General features: G+C 40.8%; 1 protein-coding gene across 4 annotated transcripts in view; it reads left to right on the top strand.

Moving 5' to 3' along the window:
• The window catches only part of PCDH9 (protocadherin 9), a 1,024,529-nt gene that overhangs the window by 650,671 nt on the left and 350,101 nt on the right, over positions 1-23,757 (top strand). For 2 of the 4 annotated variants that reach the window (XM_074982856.1, XM_074982857.1), the window contains exon 4: positions 6,595-6,796. In XM_074982856.1, coding sequence (XP_074838957.1) covers positions 6,595-6,796 — 202 coding nt within the window. Of the gene's footprint in view, positions 1-6,594; positions 6,797-12,892; positions 12,940-23,757 lie in introns of all 4 variants that reach the window. The other 2 variants (XM_074982859.1, XM_074982858.1) reach the window with 2 other exon arrangements.

Below are 23,757 nucleotides of genomic sequence, written 5' to 3'. Positions count from 1 at the left end.
AGCCAAAAACTTCAAAATGGCCATGCAAATGGCCATTTTGAAGTTTACTAATGAAGCACTGAAATACATATTCAGCGCCTCATTAGCATGTGGGCAGCCACAGCACTTTGAAATTGACGCGGCTTACCGCCCCGCGGCTCCTCCAGATGGGGCTCCTTTTTGAAAGGACCCCAGCTACTTTGAAGTACCCTGATTCCTATGAGCAGATAGGAATAAGGGGACTTCAAAGTATCCAGGGTCCTTTCGAAAAGGAGCCCCATCTGGAGGAGCCGCGCGGCGGTGAGCCGCACCAATTTCAAAGTGCCATGGCCGCCCACATGCTACTGAGGCGCTGAATATGTATTTCAGCACTTCATTAGTAAACTTTGAAATGGCCATTTGCATGGCCATTTTGAAGTTTTTGGCTAGTGTAGACGCGGCAAAACTGATTTAAATGATAGGTTACACACAACAGTTAGTAGTTCTGCAATTTCACATTTGAATTTCTTCAGGTAAATATAATTTGATCCTGGTGACTTATTCCTGTTTAATTTCTGAAATTTTCCATTAAAAGTCCTCTACTAACTCGCAGTTTGGGAAAGTTCCTCAGAATTGTCACCTGAAAAGAATGGCTTAGATTTGGGAATCTCCCTCAGATCCTCAGATGTGAAGACCAAAGAAAAGGATTCAGAGCCCGATTAAGTCTTATCTAGACCATCCCTGACGATGTTTGCCTAACTTCTTCTTAAAAATGTCCAATGATGGAGAGTCCACAACATCCCTAGGCAATTTATTTCAATATTTAAGCAAACTGACAGGAAGTTCCTCTTAATGTCCAGCCTAAACTGTCCTTGCTGCGATTTAAACTCAATGCTTTTTGTTTTAGAGTTTGAGAGTAATTTGTAACAACCTTTTGTGTGCTTGAAAACTGTTATCCTGTCCCCTTTCAGTTTTATTTTCTCTACACTAAACAAACAATTATTTTTCACTCTTCCCTCATAAGTCATTTATTTTATTCTTCACTGGACTTTCCCCAGTTTGTCCATATCTGTATTGGATTATGATGTTCAGCACTGGACATAGTACTTCAATTGAGGCCTCATCAGTGCACAGTAGAGTAGAAGAATTACTTCTCTGTGTCCTGCTTACAAAATTCCTCATAATACATCCCAAAATCATGCCTGCTTGTTTTTTTGCTACAGTGACTAATATTTAGCTTATCTTGTATTTAGTTTGTGATCTGCTATGACCCCCAGATTCCTATCTTCAGTACACCTTCCTAGGTAGTCATTTCCCATTTTGTTTGTCTGCAGCTGATGGTTCTTTCTTAAATGGAGTAATTGCATTTGTCCTTACTGAATTTTATCTTGTTTTCTACAGATCATTTGCCCAAATTGTTGGGGGGCAGAATTTAGGATTTTATGGGCCACAATTAAATGGACTTGGGGAACAACGCAGGGCTGGCAGACATCTGTAGTTTCTGAAGTCCCCTAAATCAAGGTCCATAAAATTGAGTGTTTACTGTAACTCCATCTAGGTAGTATTTCCCTAAACCATGCTCAAAATGTGATAAACGTAAGCATGTTTACATTGATATTGTGGCACAAAATAGCTGCCACTTTGTCATGAACTTTCACTTTCAACATCTGGATTCAGTTCAGCAGAATTTTATGGAACAGAAAAGTTTCCAAATGGGTTGCCAAGATCTGGTGATTTGTAGGCTCATTTGATGGCTTGATCATCTGTAGATTCTTTGCTACTTGACCTCAAATCAGTGAGTCAGAAATACATGATTTTCAGTTCTAGTGAATTTGCAAAATGATAAAAGGTTGCTCACCAATGATACATGGTTACTTATTATGCAGAGCTTTACGTTTCATCCTAGCCACTGCAAAAATTAAGCTTCTGATTAACGTTTGATACTTGTACATTCTCAAAGTGCCTTTTTGGGCCATTTCTCACTGTTTCAAAGTTGCTATGGTAAGTAATAAAAATGTATATTTAGAACCGTATAGGTTATTAATACAGTCTCCGTGGGAAAAAAGTCACTTATTTAAAATTTCATATATTTAAAAAAAGGAATTTAGTGCTAACGACCAGAGATACGTTGACAGCCACAAAAATAATCTTCTTTGTTCTCACACCAGGAACAGCATAGGCAGTGGCATCCAGTATACTCTTTTAGAAAGACTTCTTCTAAGGCTTACCTACATTAGGAGTTGTTTGCTAAAACCTTCCACTATTGGTACCACTGAACTGGATTGACCATCATGTTAATCGTCTGTGATTTGCAGACAACTTCTGAGCATAATTAGATGGTATTTCCTAAAATGCCAGTGGCTGCCTGGAACTCTTTTTGTACACTGAACTTGTGGTAGTAACAGTGGTGAAATGTTTAGCAGAAATGCCCAAAGAAGACAGCCCCTAAGAGGGAAAAATTATTTTAGTCTCTATGATGAAACTCGTCATGTTGGCCAATTAATGTGCTAAGGGATACTGATTGTTGTAAAATAAAAATCTAGTATTTAGTGACTTCACTAAAACAATGATTTTATTCCACATACGTCACCATCAGATGAGAGAAGCTTTTAATCAATATTGACCTGATAGATTGGAACTAGAGCCCTACATGGGACAGTCACTGTCACACTTTGTATCCCATTTCTTGAGCCATTGAATGCCGCTACTAGATGTGTGTAGTATCAGTTTTTGAGAACTCAGTAGTTTGATGTCTATGGTTCCTTCTTCTGTTTTGTTTTGTATTGTTTATGTGTTTGTTAACATCCCATCACAGAATAACTTATCTCAAATGTGCACTGTGGGGATATTCACATTAGATGCAAACTGAATGTTTGAAGCCATGAAGTTTAACTCTTCCTGTCATCTGAAGATATATGAGTTTAAAAACAATCAAACACCCTCAATTAAAAACCCTCACACCCCTCCTCCTGAATTTTTTTTAGCTTATGCTGAATTTAGGACCACATACTTATGGCATCTGAGGAAAAAGGCGAGATTTATATTCAACAATCTTGTTTAGTCTTAATTATGATAGTGTTCTCAGCTCACTTTTACAATTCAGCAAACAGGTTTTGTAATTAGAACAGTGAAAGTGCTAGCAAGCTAGTAGGGGTATAACTTGTGTGCTGGAAATACTGCTGAAAACTTGCACTGAGATCATAAGGCCTTGCTGTCAGTAACCGGGATGGTTTAGGTGTGCTGTACAGTGATCATAAAACTTGTTTTTCAGAAAGGACTGATCCCATCTGGAGGAAAGATGCACTTGAAATGTTGTAGTTTGTGACTGCACAGATAAGATCGAACAATGATAGTGAGAGCTCCTTGGCTACCAACAGCACAATGTTTGTTTTAATTTAGTGAGGAAAAGAAATATGACCATACTCTGGAAAGCTTTCCCTTCAAAACAAAAGCATGATAGTTCTTGATTCAGCAAGGAAAAGCTCAGTATGTTTTGGAAGACCAAACAGAGAGAAAGGTTACCTGTGGAGGTGTTTGGAATGTTGCAAGCTCACTATACTTTCTTATTTTGGAAGCCTGATGATTTAAGGTGGATCATATTTTTGGTTTTAGGGAAAGGAAGGATGGTCTTGGGGTTTATGAATTATGGTAGGACTGGGGTGAGCTTGTGTTATATTCATGGTACTACCATAGGTTTACTGATTAACCTTTCACAAGTTGTGCATGGGCATATGCCTGGTTCCTCATCTGTGAAATGGAGATAATGCTTGCTGGCATCAGAGTTATGAGAATAATTCCACTGATATTTGTGAGGTGATCCAGTGATGTGTTCCATAGAAAATCCTGTAGCTAAAATCAATATTACCTCCTTTCTTCTTTCACTGGGCAACGTCAAAAGCTGAGCTGTCAGCTAAGGAGCTCATTCTCTCATTGTCAATGCTACAAGATGCATTGTGAAATATATCTGCAGCTGAGTAATCAGCCAGGAAAAAACCTGACCCATATTTCCATAGGTACTCTTATGTATCTGATGCTCTTATTATAACACCTGGATGTGACGATGGACTGGAAGTAGCCATAATGGATTGCTTGTGCCTGTTAGTATGAGGTGACAGTTTTCTTCACTCTATTACCTTGCAGCATTTGGAATACTCTTGATGTTGCAGATGCTTCTGTTTAGCTGAGTCAGACCCTGATGTTTAACTATTTTATATGGTCTCGAAGTGAAGGATTTTTATTAGTTCTCTAATTTAGAGATCCCCAAACTGTTGCTATTGTCATATGCTGCCCTTTTACTTTACAAATGTTAACAAAGAACATATTTTTTGTGTGTTGGTAGAAGTCATTTTAACATCATCACCTCTTGTTTTGGAAATGCAGACCTCCAAATGTGGATGTGTGTAGATAAAAGGAAGAAAATGTATTAAGCTGTATTTGGTTCTAACTGAAATGTATTCTGATCATTTTTATGGGAAGAAAGTATCTGCTAGCAATGCTGATCACACAGTGTGTTCCGAAAATCAACTACACAGGGAAATAAGTTGTAAGACAACTAACTGGTATAGTTTGAAGTTGAAGTTGGCCTAATCGTAGAACACTGAAAGCTCAGTCTGCAGCTGGTGCAAATTGGCAAAGGCCATTGACTTCAGCCAGACCATGACTGGGACATTAGAATATAAAGGATCCCAAAACTCAGCACCAACATTATGGTTTTACCCTGGATCCTATATCATCTTGCCAAACAGTTCACTACTCTAATTTAGACTTTGAGGGAAGATATGCTTGACTTAAGGTAACTCCTGTCTTGGGAGGCTCTCAAGCAAGTGTTTGAAAATGTAACATTATCTCATGATACACTTAATCATACTGCTTTGATGAAAAACCTTGTGCTATACCCTAGTCACCAGCTGGTAAAAGGGGAGCTTTGCATCTTGAAGAGCTATGTGACTCATGAGGAATTACTATATCATATTGTGGTCACAATTCACAGATGCTGGTTTCCTCCTTCGCTAAAAATACAGGTTGTACCACTCTCATCTGGCACGGTAGGGACCTAACCCATCCTAAATGAGAGAATATGCCAGACATGGGGAGGTCCCTTAGCACTTGCTTTGGCTCCTCCCCCACCTCCTTACCCACCTGCTTTGGGGCTCCCCACTGTTCCAGTCATGCTGCTGCAGGGCTGCCATGAGGCTCTGGCACCAGGCTGCTTGGTGCCAGCCCTGGCTCAGAAGACCTCTGGGTTCTGAGACTCTTGTCAACATCATGCACGAGGCTCCAGCTCTGGCCTGCAGGTCCCTGGGACTGCAGTGGGATTCTGGCTGTCCCCATGCATAGAACTCCATCCCCAGCCCAGGGCTCAGTGGGGCTGCATCGGGGTTCCTGCTGGCCCCATGTGCAGAACTCTAGCCCTGACCTGTGGCTGCAGTGGGGCTCTGGCCTGCCCATACATAGACCTCCGGTGTCAGACCTGGGTTCACTGGACTGCAGGAGGATTTTGGCCAGATAAAATGCCATGGGCCTCCAGCCCCAGCAGGGTTCCAGTCTGCCCTGCACTTCCAGGACACATTCTGTCCCTGGATGGTGTGGAGCTCAACTTCAGCCTCTGCTGGGCTTTGACTTCTTCCCCAGCCCCCTTCCTCCACCAGCCCTGCACTGCTGCTGTGGGGGCTTTGGCCCTGACCCTAGCTGCTGTGGGCTGCTACAGGGCTCTGGCCCCTCCTTACAGCTGGCAAGTTGTCATTCTACTCCCTGGGCTCTCCAGTCCAGAAGCATCCATGGTCCTGCCAGATGATGGATGCTGCTGGACGAGAGGGTGCTGGTTGTTGGAGGTACAACATGGAGTTTAAAAATCAAGATTGTTTCCTAGTCTGCTCAAGCACATCTTGTGCAATATGTTGGTCAAATTCTTTAGTCCTATCCTGTAATTTGGGATAATTTCTAATTCTGGCTCTGACTCACTCTTTTCTATTGAGCAAGTCATCTAACCTTAGTCTTTCCTCTGTTAAATTGTTGTAGTAATCAGCTACTCCACGGATGTGTTCTGTGAATCCTAGTTAATCACTGTAATTTTAAAGCTATGTTCTAAATGCTACTAAATGTTACTATCATTAAATATAGAGAGAAGGTGTGTGAACTTATATCTTTTATTGGACCAACTATTTGGTGAGAGAGACAAGCTTATGAGGCACACAGAGCCCTTCCTCTGCTATCAACGAAAAAGTTACTTCACTCACATTATGTCTCTAGTACTTCTTGAACCAATGTGGTTGCAGCAATAGACTTTTATTACTTTGGTTCTAGATATATTCGCACAAGGTGCTGACGTGAGTGACTGATTCAGTCATCAGTGTTCTGTTGCCTGCCTTTCTTAGCGTAGTTCCTGAAGGTGGTTGTTGTTCAAGACCAGATTTATATGCTGTCCATTTAAGATGTCAAGAATCACACAGAAGTGCTTACTTCACTAATGAGCTCATGGCAACTTCTAAACCTCCACTCTCCTGCGTGCCTTCTTCCCTGGGTTGCTGTACGGGGTTAAAAAAAGGGCCTCAGAAATCTATTAATCTATAAAAAAAAGATGAGAAAGAGAATAGAAAAAAGAGCACTAATCAGCATGTCCTGTGCTCTTCTTTGTAGTCCCAGCGCCGTGTTACGTTTCACCTCCCTGATGGCTCCCAGGAAAGCTGCAGTGACAGTGGTCTAGGAGACCATGAGCCTGTGGGTAGTGGAACCCTGATCTCACACCCTCTCCCTCTGGTTCAGCCACAGGACGAATTCTATGACCAGGCCTCACCAGACAAGAGGACGGAAGCTGATGGCAACTCTGACCCCAACTCTGGTGAGTTGATTGTCAAGGCTTTGATAGTCTTTGGTAGAGGTTTTGATTGTTTAGTTTTTCCCTTTTCACTTTAAAAAATGTTTTAAGGGGAAGAGATGTAGAGCATGTGCATGTATATTAAGTTACAGCAGTTCAGAAGATTTTAAACATTTTACAGCATTATTTCAGTTTCCTGAAATATCATATTGCAACGTTGACTGTAAAAAAAATGATTGTTTGAGAAATGTTAATAAACAGACTGCACGATGAGTGGAAAAATAAGAAAAAAGGAAGTTACAAGGTAGCTTGCTCGTCTTTGTTGTCATTTGCAGTGTTGTGTATTAGTTACCAATGCACTTTCTTCTTACAATGATGCCTCTGTCTTCACCGTGGGGTGGTATATGAAATCATCCTAAAAGTCTCATGTAGATCAAAGGAACAATGAGCTGTAGGTGATATTTTTGTTGGACTGACTTAAAATAATCCAACCAGTTAGAGTACATTTAGTTATCTGACTATATTATATATACCAGATGTTTCCAAGCTTTTCAGTAACGCAGCATATTTCAATGAGACAAACAAATCTGTGGTACACTCACTCTTTTCAGCCCAGCTGATTGCTCATAAACATCAGATTTACTTACTTTTATTAAGGTTAGAGTCTTACTAAAGAAGTTTGCAGTATATTGCATGAAACAAGCTAAACAGGGATCAAAGGTATTCATTCATGTTTCAAATCCAGCACAGAATGCACCATCTTAGACAACAAGCACAGACACATTTTCAGAATCTACTCAATGTCATGCTAGGGATGTTGAGTGAATGAGTAACCACAGAGGCTATGTCTATACTAGAGGGTTTTGTTGGAAAAATGGACAAAACCCACGGAATGTCCAGATTCCCAAGGTATTCCATCGGCTCTAAATTAACAGAACACAGCACTTTTATCAATGTCTGTATCCCACTCCCCAGGAGGCACAATGCCTCTGTCAACAGAGATCTAGACATTCTGGGGGGCCCTCTGTCAACAGACAGGTCTTCCAGGACACCAGGCAGCCATGTCTGCTGTGCTTCTGGTTGGATGTTTTGTTGATAGAGCACATGGGCATGCTTGACAGTTTGGCCACGATCTGTTGATATCTTCTGACAAAAACTTCTGTTGACAAATCCCTGTAATCTAGACACGGCCTGAAAGCAGCTCCCCTCCCCGCCAGCCCATTGGACACAGGATACAGCATTTAAACCACATCCCAGCTCCAACACGCTCCTGCCCTCCCTCCCTTCCCCTTGCCACAGCAGGGAGTGTGGGCAGGCTCCCCTCTAGCTCATTCAGGTCGGGAAGCAGCATTTCAGTTGCCTTCTGGTGTGAACAGAGCCCTGAAGGGCTGGCATTTCCCCTCACAGTGGCTTTGCAAAGAGCCACAGCAAGGAGACACTGAGAAAATTTCACTGAACACTTGGACAGTTTTCATGGCACACCAGTGTGCCATGGCACACTGGTTGAAAACCACTGATATATACCAGCATTTAGCTTCCCAGCCGAAAGCTCTTCTAATTGCAATAATACATGGAAATTTTCCATTAGCTAGGGAGGGCAGGGGTGCTCATGTTTGGTACTACTGGGCATGCTTTTCATCTAAGATGTTAAATGTGGGCAGTTTAGCTGGCAACTGCCATGTCTATATGCATGGGAAAACATTTTTCCCCTTTTAATTTCAATTATTTGTACATTCTGCACTATATATTCAGCTAAGCAAGTGATAATTGACGAATCATACATCTGTACAAAGGAGTCCACAATTAATGTGATTAGAGCACATTTTTTATTTTTTTTAAATTTTTGACAAAGTGTTTTGTCATTGGAGAGTGCAGATTCATCAGAACTCAAATATTTCACAGAAACATTTTGTTGTTCTAAGTAACTTTTTCTGGGAACATTTCTCCAGGGGAGGAAGGAGGAAAGATATTCCCTATAAAAACTAATAGCTTAATTTAAAGCAGAGATTTGAAGCTGTGCCTCCTATGTCATAGTAAGCATGCTAACCATGGAGCTATTGGCTATTCTGTGGTTGAGTATGGTCTCTGTTTCTCACATACATTTTTTTAAAGCTGTAGAAAGGTCTTGGTCTTGTTCAGAAAATATAAATTGTCAAATCATCATCATCAACAACCATTGGCTCAGTGCCCATTGGTGCATGATTCCTCTCTCACTATTTCCTTCCATCTTTCTCCATCCAGTGCAGAGTGGCTTAGTTTCTGTAGATTGACTCTACACCAATCAACTGTATCATCCAACTGTTCTCTTTTGGCTCTGCCTCTCCTATTTGAACCGTCCATTATGCAAATATGCCCAAATAGCTGTAACTTCCATTGTATAACCTTCTCCAGTAGGTTCTCTTTTGGCTGTATCTTCCTATGTAATTCCTCATTGGCAACCTTCTGCGTCTATCCAATTCTCAGGTTCTTTCTATAACAACTCCTCTCAAATGCCAATATTCTTCTCTTCGAATCTTTCGTTATCACCCGTGTCTCATATCTATACAACATGCTGCTGAACACATACATTTTCAAAATGTTCAGCTTCGTTCCTAAGCTAATCATTTTGCTTTTCCAGATCCTATCCATTGCTTTCAATCTCACCATTTCTTTCTTACAATCTAGCTCATATGTTATGTTGCTCCCCAGACATGTGATCTTCTCTACGTTCTCCAGTTCAATCCCATCTACACCAATTTTTCTTCCGATTTCCTTATCTCCAAGTACCATTGTTTTTTGTTTTATCTACATTCTTAATCAGTCCGTACAGCTTCCCTTCCTCATTTAGCACCTGCACCATTTTTCACTAGCTTCTCCTCGTCTTTCTCAATGATAACTATATCATCTGCAAACCTCAAGTTTTTAATTCTTACCCTGTGTACACATATCCCTTATACCTCTTCCTGGATCTTGTCTATTGCTCTCTCAAGATGTGTGATGAAAACACATGGTGATGCAGATTTCCTTGTCTCTTACCTCTACTCATTCTAAACCAACTTTCAAACTTCCTGCATGTTCTCACTGCTGCATCCACATTGTCATTGTTATCCTTCAACAACCGTATCAGTCTGCTATCCACTCCATATGACTCCAACACTGCCCACGTCACTTTCTTATCTATACAGTCAAATACCTTCTGAAAATCAATGAAGGAAGTGTAAATGTTCTTTCTCTTTTGTCACGCTTTCTCTGCGAGCAATCTTAGTGCCAATATCTGCTGTATGGTACTTCCATCTTTCCTGAACCCCACTTGCTTATCTGCTAGATGTTCTTCTACCTGCAATCTTAGTCTCTCCATCAGTATCATCATCAGCACCTTGCCTAGATGACTTATTAGGGCAATCATTCTGTAATTCTTGCACTCCAGTGCACTTTCTTTCTTGTTTATTGTGACTAGCACAGATCTTGTTTATTCCTTAGGTGCCTTCCTTTCTTTTCATGCTACATTACACAGTTAAGCTGTGTCTACATGAGCCCCTTCCTCTTGGAAGGGGCATGTTAATGAGTGAGTTCAAAAGATGCTAATGAGGCACTGGATATTCATGGCAGCGCCTCATTAGCATCTTTTGAACTCACTCATTAACATGCCCCTTCCAAAAGTAAGGGGCTCTTGTAGACACAGCTTTAGTGCATTTGCTGAATCATACTTTCTCTGCCATATTTAATCATCTCTCCCATGATCTTATCATTCCCGGGGCTCTTGTTGTTCTTTAGTCATTTCACTGCTCTTTCTACTTCCTCCTTCAGAATATCAGTCTCATTCTCAATGCTCAGTGGAAAGGTCTCTTTCAGTTCTTTGAATCGTCTCTCTGAGATGCTTGGGTCCAACTGTGCTTTGTATAGATTGGTGCAATATCTCGTCCATCATGAGCCCCTCTTTGTTCTTGCCTTTGATTACCATCTGCTTTGGCCGCCACTTCCTGTTAATATTCCTAATCATTTTATACACCTCCCTGGTCTTACATTCGCTGTAATACCTCTCTGTCTTCACACTGCTCCTCTTACCTTTTCGCCTTACCCTTTCTGGCCACTTTCCTTACCTCATTGCATTTCACCCTGTATTGCTGTTCTGCCCTATCAGAAACATCCTTTCTGATCTTCAACACTCTCTTCTCTTGGACCAGCTTCTGTGCCTCCAGCGTAATCCACTTCTTATTGATGTTCTCTTTTTCCAGAACAGTCTGCTCAATTGCCTCTTCTATCACCATGGCTATCCCTTCGACTTTCTTATCTAGGTCTTTCTCTGTGGCTGCATTCCTAATCCTCTCTTCGAGTGCTTCTCTGTATGCATTCCCTATGTCTTCCTCACCTAACCTCGCCACATCCCTTCTATTCGTAAACTGTGTCTTACACTTTCTCTTGAGTTTTATCTTGATGTTTATGATCACTAGACTGTGGTCCAAGTTTATATCTGAACCTGGGAAAGTTTAGCACTCCTGTGCTGATATTACCCATCTTCTTCTTATCAAAATTGTATGTATCATGTTCTTGGACTTCTCATCTTTCAATCGCCTTGTCCACTGCCTACAGTCCTTTTGTTGGAATCTTGTGTTGCAGATCACCCTCTCGTGCTCCGTAGCAAACTCTAGTACTTTCTAGTCTCATTAATATCTTTCATCATATCCAAACCTTCCCATGACTCTCTCCCAACCTTCGTTATCTGTTCCAACCTTCATGTTCTAATCTCCTCCGATGATCAACACATCTCTCTTCAGTATCTCCTCAAGCATCTTTGTCAAGTGTTTATAGATTAGCTCGATCTCTTCCTCCATATTGTCTGATGTGGGTGCATACATGTGAATGACCGAGATGTTGAATGGTTTTGCTTCAAATCTCGCTTCCATCATTCTTGCAGTCACCTGTTTGTATCCTAAAAATGCTCCTCTAGCTCTTTTGCTAAGAAGGAATCTGCCTCCTGCCTCATGCTTCATTTCGTTCCCCAACGAAATGACTTTGTAACCGTACATCTCTCCTGATGCCGTCCGACACATCTCTGCCAATCCAAATATGTCACATTGATATCTGTCCACCTCCTTCCAAAGCAGCTCTAATTTTCCAGTTGCCCACAGTATTCAGACATTCCTGTTCCAACCAATAGTATATGTTGGTTGTAATTTTATTGCAGTAGGCAACTTACCAACCCAACCCCGATCGCTCAACTTTGTCATGGAACCTGTTTATCCGGGCAGTATCTGAGCCAGCATCTTTTATCATTTAGTCGTACTGGCATCAGATTTCATTTGTATTGTTGTTTCACAGTCAGCACATTGTCACTCATCTGACCAACCCTACTCCTTCATCCAGGTTTGGGACTAGCATGGAACTCCTAGAGTCTTCATGGCAGAGTTAAATTCTCAAAGCTTGATTTTTATCAGAAAATGGAAATTATATTTTCTGTCCAGGCCTAACGGTGACCTTATGTCCACAAAAATACAAGGATCTATAGTAGTACAGCAGGTAGGAGAGGGGAAAATGTATAATATTTACAACTGACTAATTTAAGGGGAATTATCCTGTTAATTCCCTGTCCATGCAAGAGAAGAGTGACATATTTCATTAGAATAGACAGCTGTCGTATGGCTTCATTCATTATCTGTAGGCACTGTAGCATGGGCTTTGCTGATACAGCTTTGTATATCTCTATATAGCACATAGAATAAAGTCCATGAAACAAAACTGAGTAAAAAGCAAGAAAAATTAACTCTATACAAAGATCTCACGTGGGATGTTTCTGCATTAGAGAATAGGTGTCAACTGCGTTGTGCAGTAATGCAATATTAATTACAAATGATAACTCACTAAAACCAGCAGATGTGTTTAAAGCTCATATGAACCTATCTGTTTTTGTGATGTGTGTAACTGATGTGAGCATACACAATTTAGCCTTTGGGAATATGAAATTCCTGGTATATCTATGAGAAACCAATGGTCAAGCTGTATTGAAGGTTAGTGAGGCATGGGAATATAGCTTCCTATATTAATTATGTTAGCAGACTCAATTAAAATATGCATTTAAATAGTGTGTTATATATCTCATCAGAGCTTACAAGCTAAGCAGGGCTTAATAATTTATTTATGCAGGAAACCCAGAAAACCTCCAGGCATGAGGAAATGGCGCTGATGATTAGGTAGATATCACTCTTAACCGTTTTGAGTCCTTACTGAATTATTGCCCAAAAAACCAATGAAGTGGTCACTGTTTTGCTGGAGATGGCTCTTATAACGAGATGGGAAACAGAGTTTGTGACTGTGCATGGGCCTGAAAGATCCCACAATATCTTTATCTGAGCTGAAGTTCTACTCAGTGTTAGGGCAAAATTACAAAGTGAGTAATTACATTCTGCCTACTTAAATTACTGCTGTAGTGCCAATTAGATATGGTAATCGTTGACACTTCCTGTCTTAATCTGCAGTGTATTATTGCTGTGTAATCTTAAAGAGTTCGTGCATTCAACCCTAGAGCTAGTTTGATTTCAGTGCTTGTTGAATTGTTTCCTGCTGTAGTGTGTATGGCTTAAAAGCATTGTGAATGCTTTCAGATGACAGGCACAATTATGGAGGTGGGTGGGGAAGAGATCCCTAGTGAGAATCCATTTTGTTAGATTAATGAAACATACATATTGGGTTCGATCCTTGAAATACAGAGAAGTTTTGTGATTTCCTTGTAATTCTCCTAATCAGTTATGTATGTGTTCAAAAGAAAAACTAATGGCTCAATTCAGACTTTTGGGGAGTACAACGTTCCTTTCTCATTCACCACACCCAGGGTTTGCCCCAGAAAAAAGTGCATAAAGAGAGGGTGTGAAATTTTTCCAAACCAGAATGGTGAATATTTATGTTTATATTCACTTTACAGAAGATACCCAGGAGCTGGATAACCAGCACATTGTGTTAACCAGTATGCCATGGCCTCTTCCCCAGCGGCCATAGTGCCAGTTACCTGGCTGGGGCTGCCTACCAGGGGGTCAATTACCTGGACAGGGCTGGCTACCATGTGACTGACTACTTGGTAGGGCTGGCTCCTGCAGGGATGGTTACAAGGAAGTGAGAAATAGGAGGGTTTTTTCTCTCTCTTTTTTTTTTAACAAGAAACTTAAAAATTTAATGTTTTAGTTAGTCTGAAGGAGTTATATATGTAATACAGTCTTTCAATAACAAAACTGTGAAATTATAATTACAAGTTTGTTTGTTTTATTTTTGAGAGCCTGTTATTCATACATATTATTATTTAAACAAAATTATTTCAACATTCAACATTCCATATTTCTTTAATAAGAAGCCTCATTCTGCATTGTGCTTTCTCTTGCATAGTCATAACAGTAAATGATACCATGTGTATGTAAATATATCTCAGAGGCTACGTCTACACGTGCAGCCAACATCGAAATAGCTTATTTCGATGTTGCGACATCGAAATAGTCTATTTCGATGAATAACGTCTACACGTCCTCCAGGGCCGGCAACGTCGATGTTCAACTTCGACGTTGCTCAGCCCAACATCGAAATATGCGCAGCGAGGGAACGTCTACACGTCAAAGTAGCACACATCGAAATAGGGATGCCAGGCACAGCTGCAGACAGGGTCACAGGGTGGACTCAACAGCAAGCCGCTCCCTTAAAGGGCCCCTCCCAGACACAGTTGCACTAAACAGCACAAGATACACAGAGCCGACAACTGGTTGCAGACCCTGTGCCTGCAGCATAGATCCCCAGCTGCCGCAGAAGCAGCCAGAAGCCCTGGGCTAAGGGCTGCTGCCCACGGTGACCATAAAGCCCCGCAGGGGCTGGAGAGAGAGCATCTCTCAACCCCCCAGCTGATGGCCGCCATGGAGGACCCGGCAATTTCGACGTTGCGGGACGCGGATCGTCTACACGGTCCCTACTTCGACGTTGAACGTCGAAGTAGGGCGCTATTCCTATCTCCTCGTGAGGTTAGCGACTTCGACGTCTCGCCGCCTAAAGTCGAAGTTAACTTCGAAATAGCGCCCGACGCGTGTAGACGCGACGGGCGCTATTTCGAAGTTGGTGCCGCTACTTCGAAGTAGCGTGCACGTGTAGACGCAGCTAGAGAGGTGTAAGTAAATATATCTCATTCACATCTCATGCATCTGACAAAGTGGGTCTTTGCCCACAAAAGCTTATGCTCCAAAATATCTGTTAGTCTATAAGGTGCCACAGGACTTCTTATTGTTTTTGACTAACAATAGACTAACCTGGCTACCTCTCTGATAATTAAAGTTCTGATTGATTGAGTGAATGAGTGATTTCTATTTGTCCTGCGTCTCCTGTCGGCTCCACTTAGTAAATATGGTGACAATGTCTAGCTAAAAGAACTACCAGTTGCAATCTCTCATCCTTTCAGCCTCTCCCACCAGGAGACGTTACTGTCTTTAGGATAAGACAGGAGAATTTTCTGAGACTGTGCATGCCCTTTTCTTTTGGCTCGTGAAATTGTAACTCCTTTGTTTCTTTGCAACAGTTGCAAAACATAACAGGGAATTTTTCACGTAGTAGATCATCGTCTGCCCATACAGAAAGTAGAACAGAAGACACTGACATGGGTTTAATCAGGCCACATCTTTATTATTAGATGTCTGGGACAACCTGAGAGATAACAGTGTACAGTGCAGGTAACCCCCTGTTTATTCTGTCATGACCTGGGTGGCTTTTGCCAGCCCCCATCCCTTTTTTCATTCCCTCTTCCTCCAGTGAATCCATTGCTGAGACCTCACCGTCCACGCAACCTCATTCCAGACATAAGGTGGGCTATAAGAATGGTTCCCTGCCATACCATCACTGGCATCCCAACCACCCTCCACCATTTGTTCCATTAACAGACACCTCTTCTTAAGTTCTTTTCCAAGCGATTTAGTTGGTCACCTTTCCTATGAAGTACCTGCACTGCTTATGCTCCAAAATAACTTTAACTATCTGCTTACATTAACATTAGTTTAGGACACTTAGCTTGTCTCCATTGTCCAGCCATCTCAAAAGAAAATCAGGAAGCAAAGTATCTACTTGATTAGTTTGCAGTTGTATTCACTTAAAATAGCTGGGAGTAACCAACAACAAATTGTAAACTGCAGGGCATTGTATTTTCTTTAATCATTTCTACATAATCCCCAGCCTGCTTCCAGCCATCAGATTGCTGAGACCCAGCTGTCTATTCCTTAAGGGAACTAGAAAAGGAGGGGGTGTGCTTCCCTTTATCTCTCTTTTCAAGCCATTTTCTCCTCTGACAGTATCCCTTCCATTCTGCATATCCATACTGGACATCTGTCATAAATTTTATATACTAAATTATGACATAATAACTTAATCCCTCTGCCCCACCCCACTGGTCCCAGACCCATAATGGGGAAGAAGTAAAAAAATCCCATGCTGCCTTGGCTGGTTTGACAATAAGGAAATATTCCTTAACTCCCCAGTCCTGCAGGGGAAAAGGACACCTTGTTAGATTCCTGCAGCTGATCATAAAGGGTCCTGATTATTTTTTAGTTTCTGTGGGGCTGAGGGTGGGTGCTGCCAGCCCAGTCTAGGCAAAAGTGAGCTTTTCTGTGACTGCATACCCCTCTTTGCCAGTCAGCAAGAAGGATATTGTCCCTTTCCACCTTCCAACTGATTCAGCTATTTTCTGTTCCTTCACTCATCATATAGGTAAACTTTCTTCCTTCCTTTACCTCTACTACCAGGAGCCAAAGGACTGTTTAAGAGGGAAACAATCCATTTTCTTCCAGCAACTTCATAGAGCTGTGAAGAACATGTATCTTATATCTGAAGCTTTCATCCTGTAGACCTTTGCCATCTCAGATGTCTATGATCAGTATTAACTGATAATTAAAAACAACTATAAAGTTCACTTTTCATTTGAGGCACCATTATATCCCCAGGTTGGCCTATTTTATCATAACTATTCTCCCCGTGTGCAATATTCTGCGTGGACTGAAAAAAACTGCATCCTTCCAGACATTTGCACAAGCTCTGTGGCATTAGTACATTAGTAGCAACAACTAATTCAAATTAATTACTGAACGTCTCAGTGTTCAAGAGTCATGACTGAGATGACTTAATTTCACATACAATGTTAATTAGAAAATGTTGCCATTTTTAAACACAGTTATGGGCAACTGTACAAAATGAGTGGGGAACTCCAGCCCTCAGGCCGCTCATGGTTCATCAGGGATAGCTGCTGGCTGACTGCCAGAAAGTTTGTTTACCTGAGTGTCCACTGGCACAGAGCCTTGCAGCTTACAGTGGCTCGGTTTTGCCATTCCCAGCCAATGGTGTGGTGTGGGCTAGATTACCATTTCCCGTAGCTCCCTTTGGGAATGGTGAGCCATAGCCATTGGGACCATTGAGCAGCCTGCTCAGGTAAAAAAAAAAAAATCTAGTGGCCCACCAGCTGCTAACCCTGACAAATGGTGTGTGATCAGCACACTGAAGATTCCCCACAATGGGGTGTAAAATGGCACCATGTTGACAACACCATAGTGACCAGCATGGACTGGGACAAATTGAAATCAGCATAAAATATATCAATTGTTTGCAACAATCTTGAAACACAATACAATTATGTGTATTATGTGTAGCATCCTACCAAATTCACTACCATGACAAACACATCATGGACGATTAAATCTTTTTGTTTTCCTGCTTTAACCTTATACTATTCAGGTTTCACTGGGGAGACCAACATTTCTCAGATTGGGCCTCCTGACCTAAAAGGGAGTTTTCAACCTTAAGTGAAGTATTATAGAATCATAGAATCATTGAAGAGTAGGACTGGAAGGGACCTCGAGAGGACATCGAGTCCAACCCCCCGCCCTCATGGCAGGACCAAGCACTTTCTAGACCATCCCTGAAAGCCATCTATCTAACCTCTTCTTAAATATCTCCAGTGATGGAGATTCTACCACCTCCCTTGGCAATTCGTTCCAGTGTTTGATCACCCTGACAGTTAGGAACTTTTTCCTAACGTCCAACCTGAACCTCCCCTGCTGCAATTTAAGTCCATTGCCTCTTGTTCTATCGTCAGAGGCAAGGAAGAACAAGTTCCCTCCCTCTGCCTTATGACTCCCTTTTAGATACCTGAAAACTGCTATCATGTCCCCCCTCAATCTTCTGTTTTCCAAACTAAACAAGCCCAATTCTTTCAGCCTTTCTTCATAGGTCATGTCCTCTAGACCTCTGATCATTCTCATTGCTCTCTTCTGGACCCTCTCCAATTTCTCCACATCCTTCCTGAACTGCGGTGTCCAGAACTGGACACAATACTCCAGCTGAGGCCTAACCAGCGCAGAGTAGAGCGGGAGAATGACTTCTCGTGCCTTGCTCACAACACACCTGTTAATGCATCCTAGAATCATGTTTGCTTTTTTTGCAACAGCATCACACTGTTGACTCATATTTAGCTTGTGGTCCACTATAACCCCCAGATCCCTTTCTGCTGTACTCATTCCTAGGCAGTCCTTTCCCATTCTGTATGTGTGACACTGATTGTTCCTTCCTAAGTGGAGCACTTTGCATTTGTCCTTATTAAACTTCATCCTGTTTACCTCAGCCCATTTCTCCAGTTTATCCAGATCCTTTTGAATTATGACCCTATCCTCCAAAGAAGTTGCAACCCCTCCCAGCTTGGTATTGTCACCATTATTTCTGCACTTCAGAGCTGTGTGGTCAGAGAGAGTGGGAGGTGTTGGCCAAGTACCCAGGTCTGAAGGTAGTGCAATGCCATGCAGAGCAGAAAGAAGGGTGACAATACTATACCATACTATCTTTACTACTGTGCTGCTGCCTTTGGAAATAAATGGCCAGAGAATGACAGATGCTGAGGGAGGGCCTAGCTCTTCCAGCAGCAGTTCAGAAGTAAGGGTGACCATACAACACTATGCTATCCTTACTTCTGTGGTGCTGCTGCTGCTGCTACTGGGGGCTCTACCATCAGAGTTGGGATCTGGCCCAGCAGCTGTCCAGCTCTGATGCCATTAGCTCAGAAGTAAGGTTTACAGTACCACAACACCACCCTACAATGACCATGCAACTCCTTTTGGGTCTGGACTCCGACAAGTACAACACTGTACAACACAGATTTAAACAGCTGAAATCATGAAATTCTTCAATTTTAAAAACTTTTGTCTATGAATTTGACCAAAATGGACGGTGAATTTGGTAGGGTCGTTAAGTATGTAGAAGACTGAAAGGGAACAAGGATTTGTGGTTGCCATAAAAATAGCAAAATATAATGAAATTAAAAAAGAAATGGTAATGTGTCATAGGAGGAGAAGCAGAGTTTTGAAAAGAATTTGAAGAGAAGATATTTAAAAATGATTCATCCACATTTTGATTTTTGGTGCATGGCTTTATGACCCGAGATGCATGTTTCTAAAGCAAGTCTATTTAAAAAAAATAAGGACTGCATATTTCATTTCCTACTCTTCCCCACTATTAAAAGGTTCCTCTTGTTGCCATATCTAATCTGTCAGAATGTTAGGTTTGAACTTGCAAAACACCACATTGCTATAAAATCTAGTAGAAGTTGCATATTACCAGCATGACTTTAAACAATTTCTTCTCTTTGTTTGTGTCTTTTTAATGTGTTTATTACAATTTTTTTGGTAACATAAACATCTGGGTTAATGACTTAATGCTGTTAAGAGTAGAATTTGATGCATTTTAATCTCGTATATTTATTCTATCATTCAGCATAGAGTTGCACAATGTTGTTTTCTTGCTAGTACAGTTTTGATTTTCATCACCATTATTTAAAAATCCTTCTTTCACTGCTCTGTTAGTAAAGGCTGCTCAGCTCTAACATTTAAACTGGAAATGTTGACCCAACTGTGGTTACATTCAGTATAGCTAACAGTCTGATAGAATTGTATGTAGGAAAAATGTGCCTCCTAGTGTAAAGTAGGTGAAATGTGTACTCTCATGAATTTGCTTGATGAAATTACATTTTGCTAGCTGCAAGCTGTGGATGTGATTCATTCTCTCTCAAAGAGATAAAGAGAAATAGCATATATTTAACTGAGAGTGGGAACTGCTCTGGGGAGAAAGCCTATTATACATATCAGATGAGTGTGTGTAATAATTCCACTTGTATGGAATTAAGAAAGAAGCAGACAGAAGAAATATATATAGTTTTTGTATGTTTCCCTAATTTCTACTTGTAATTTATAAACAATATAAATGTTACATAACCTAAGATTATCTCTTCATGTAAGGAAGACTGGGTAGGGTGAAAAACTATAATAAACTCTTTGCATTTTAAAGGTTTCACTTCTAAACATAAAATGAAGAAAATGGTTTAAATGCCTCAGGGTATTCAACATTAAAATACATATTTGGAAGCAAGTCCTTATTCTTGGAAGCGATGTCTAAAATAACCCAAGTCTGTTATTATTGCATCTTTACAAGGCCTTTTATTTCCAGTATATTAAAAAATATTTGGATCACTGTGACTGATAAGCCACGAACCCTGGCATTTTAATAAACCAATTGCTACAGTTGTTTAGTAAAATTATGTCAGGGGAATTAAATCCTAATATAATTCCAGTAATAAGCAGGAATATTTCAATATCATGGTTTAATTATGATTAAAGTTCAGAGTTATGGCAAGAATGTTTTGTATTGAATTTGATCATATGACAGGATCCCATGTGGAGAAGCTAATCTTTTCATGCAAAGAGCTTTGGTTTACAGTTTTTCTATCACAGGGGCCACTGGGTGACAATGTTTTAACTTTACGGAGTGTGGTCACTCTATATTCCTTGCTTTCTTTTACTGCTCCATAATTACTTGTTCCTCTTGGCTAGACTGAGATAGTGGAGAATATACAACTTAATGTACAGGCAGAGATTCCTCTATGTTTTTCTCCACCAATAAATCATTGTCCATAGCTATTTTTGTCTTTCATATTCTGAGAACTAAAAGAAGAACATTTGCCTTTGAGACATTTCCTCCATTTCATTAAACACAAGTTCATACCTCACACAGAATCTTATATTGTCACATTTAGCTACAGGCAAACAGTAGCAAGAGGAACTGGAGTCAAGCTGGTGAATTAGCCTACTGAAGAGTTATAAAATAGACTGACAACTTGATTCCGTCTTAACACCATGAATTTGTTTCTGTAAAAACAACAAAAACAACAACAAGTGAGAGGTGTGAAATGTATCAACATTTAATTAAGAATTCTACAGCACTCTTGGTTTAGAAAGAAGACACAAAGCTAAATTATATATGATTTTGTTTTCCCTTCTTATGATGCACCAATAGGGGATGTGTGGAGTATGAGTCACAGATGAATCTGACCTGTGCAATTCATTATGTAAGTGGGGCTCTCCAGTGTGGGTACATGTGAATAACCCTCCCCAAGGAACTTGGATGGTAATTTCTGCATCAAGTCCATAACTTCTCTTTGTAGTCGGGCATCTCTACCAGAACAGTGCTTGGACTTCCAATCTGCTCCCTTTGATGTTCATCACTTTGGCCACATGCGTGTGCTCTCTTTGGACAGCAGTGTAGACTCCACGGTTAGCCAACACTGCAGACCTCGGAGAGCCCCCAAGAACCACAAATCAAGCGAGGTACGAAGGCACTGGTGCCAGGTTTTTTGTTGACGTATGGTCTCCAACACCCTCATGAGTCTCCAATATGACTCAATGTTTTACATTGGTACTTGCATACACCGTGACAATGGACACAACTCAGTTGATGGCAAGGGGCCTCCATCATCCCCTAGGTTGCTCAACACAGTCCCTGTTACACACACTTTTATACACAGGTATGAACAAGTTACGTATCCAGGTACAACCCCCTGATTGTAATACATTGACACCCCTTGGTGTAATTAGATCTACCCATTAACTTGGGGGATAGTGGTGGTACCATCAAAACAACACTATCTATCATGCTATAATTATGACCTGTTCTTGAACTGGGGTCAGAATGTACCTGGTGATAAGCTGTTATCTATGGGGAGGGTTTAGGGAGTGCATAGTGCTAAGCAGGATGTGTTTATGTGTATCTCTAAGGGCCTAGCTCTGGGTGCTTTTATGCCCTGTGACTTATCAGCTCTGTCTCTTGCTGCATTCCTGTGGGCAGAATCTACTTAGCACTGTTTTTGCTTTAACCCCCCGTTGTTCACGCTTGAGGCCTTTAACTTTGCTGTATGTTAACAAAGAATTGACTGTTGTCCTTGGCCTTTAGCCTTACACCAAGCCTCTCATTACTACATTCTTATAGCTATAGCATAAATTTTTTAAAAGTTATCCAGTGTTGTCTTAAAACTTCAAGAGTTGGAGAATCTGTTCATCACTATGATACTTACAAACACTGATAGACTTATCTCTTAGACTTCACTTTGAAAAACAAAGCAGACTGTGCTTCTTAACCTAACTGTATGTTAAGCCATCTAAACCTGGATTCATACTGGTAATTCTTATATGAACATTTTTCAACATCTTTTTAAGTGAGGGCTCCAAATCTGAACGCTATGTAAGAGGGATGTGACAAATGCCACATTCTTGACAACTTTATCACCCAGACCTTTTAAAACAGAATCAAGTTTAAAATGACGTATCCACAATTTCAACTTAAGTGCCCACATTAGGAAACAAAATAGCTGAAAAAACAATCCCCCCTCTTCATCATTTTGGTTGCCCTCTGCTCGACCGTCTCCAATTCACCTGCATTTTTTCTATTCTGGAGGCCTAGAACTGGACACAATACTCCAGATCTGGCCTCACCGGTGATGAATAGAGGGGAATACTAACTTCTCTAGATCTGCTGGAAATACTCTTCCTAATGCAAAACAGAGGCAGTCATTTTATTGATTTCCTTATGTATACATTTTTGTGTTTTGATGTCACTGGGTATTTCTTCATGCCTCAGCAGCTGAACAAAAAGTCCTTTTACATTAGGATTAAAATGAAACTCCGGCCAATTGTATAACCACCTTAGCAACTGATAAAAAGTAGAGCAAAGACAGAAAATTGAAGCTTGTGTGTCAGTTCAGTTTATTTTTATGCCGCACACTATGCTGGAAATTATTTATAATTAATCAAGCAGATTTTACAAAATGTAAATGTAGTATGTAAATGACAGTAGTAGATTTCAACTCTGCAAACGCAAATAGGGTCATTGACTTTGCACTATATGTCCACAGGTTCCCCCTGTGCAGCTGCATGCATGGAAGTAGTAGAATTGTAACATGAGTAGAACAAAGGCAAGGGTAGGGTGCCTATTGGTGCACATATCCTCTGTAATTGGCCAGTGATTTAGATTAAATACTTTGCTCTGTTTAGAGTAGTTTATTAAATTGAAAAGAATTTCTCCGAAGTTTACTGACATCTTGTACAACTCAGGTTAAGAACAGGTTACATAAATGTCTATTGGGGTGGTCTAGATAGTACTTGGTCCTGCCATGAGGGCAGTGTGCTGGACTTGATGACCTCTCAAGGTTCCTTCCAGTCCTAGCATTCTATGATTCTATGATTCAAGGTAGTCACTTATAATACAGATGCTCAGCTTTTCCTCATACTCTACCTCTTCTGTTCTTAAACTTAATAGCTCTAGAGTTTTTTGGAGGTAGGGCAAAAGAAGGGGAAAATGCATTACTATGACAAGCTTTGCTACATGTTTTAATTTTAATACCTATTTGTGAAAGTGGAAGACTATGTGATGCTTATAGCTCATATTTCAATGTAATTAAAATGTAAAACTTGTCCTGGCATGGGTCTCATTTAAATTTCACTCACACATATCATTATCCCTCCTCCTAGAAGCTGGGTCATCTCTGGAGACTCGCCAAATGCCGTTAGTCCAATATCATATTAAACTTGGAGTATGTAAGCAAATGAATTAATATCTACATAAACAAGATTATATGTATTGTCCTCCAGCTTGCTTTAATGGATATCTTGAAAAATTTATGAGCAAAGTCA

The sequence above is a fragment of the Carettochelys insculpta genome, chromosome 1 (genome assembly GCF_033958435.1).
Source record: "Carettochelys insculpta isolate YL-2023 chromosome 1, ASM3395843v1, whole genome shotgun sequence".
In the NCBI taxonomy this organism is placed as follows: domain Eukaryota; kingdom Metazoa; phylum Chordata; order Testudines; family Carettochelyidae; genus Carettochelys; species Carettochelys insculpta.
This window is presented reverse-complemented; position numbering and strand designations above follow the sequence as displayed.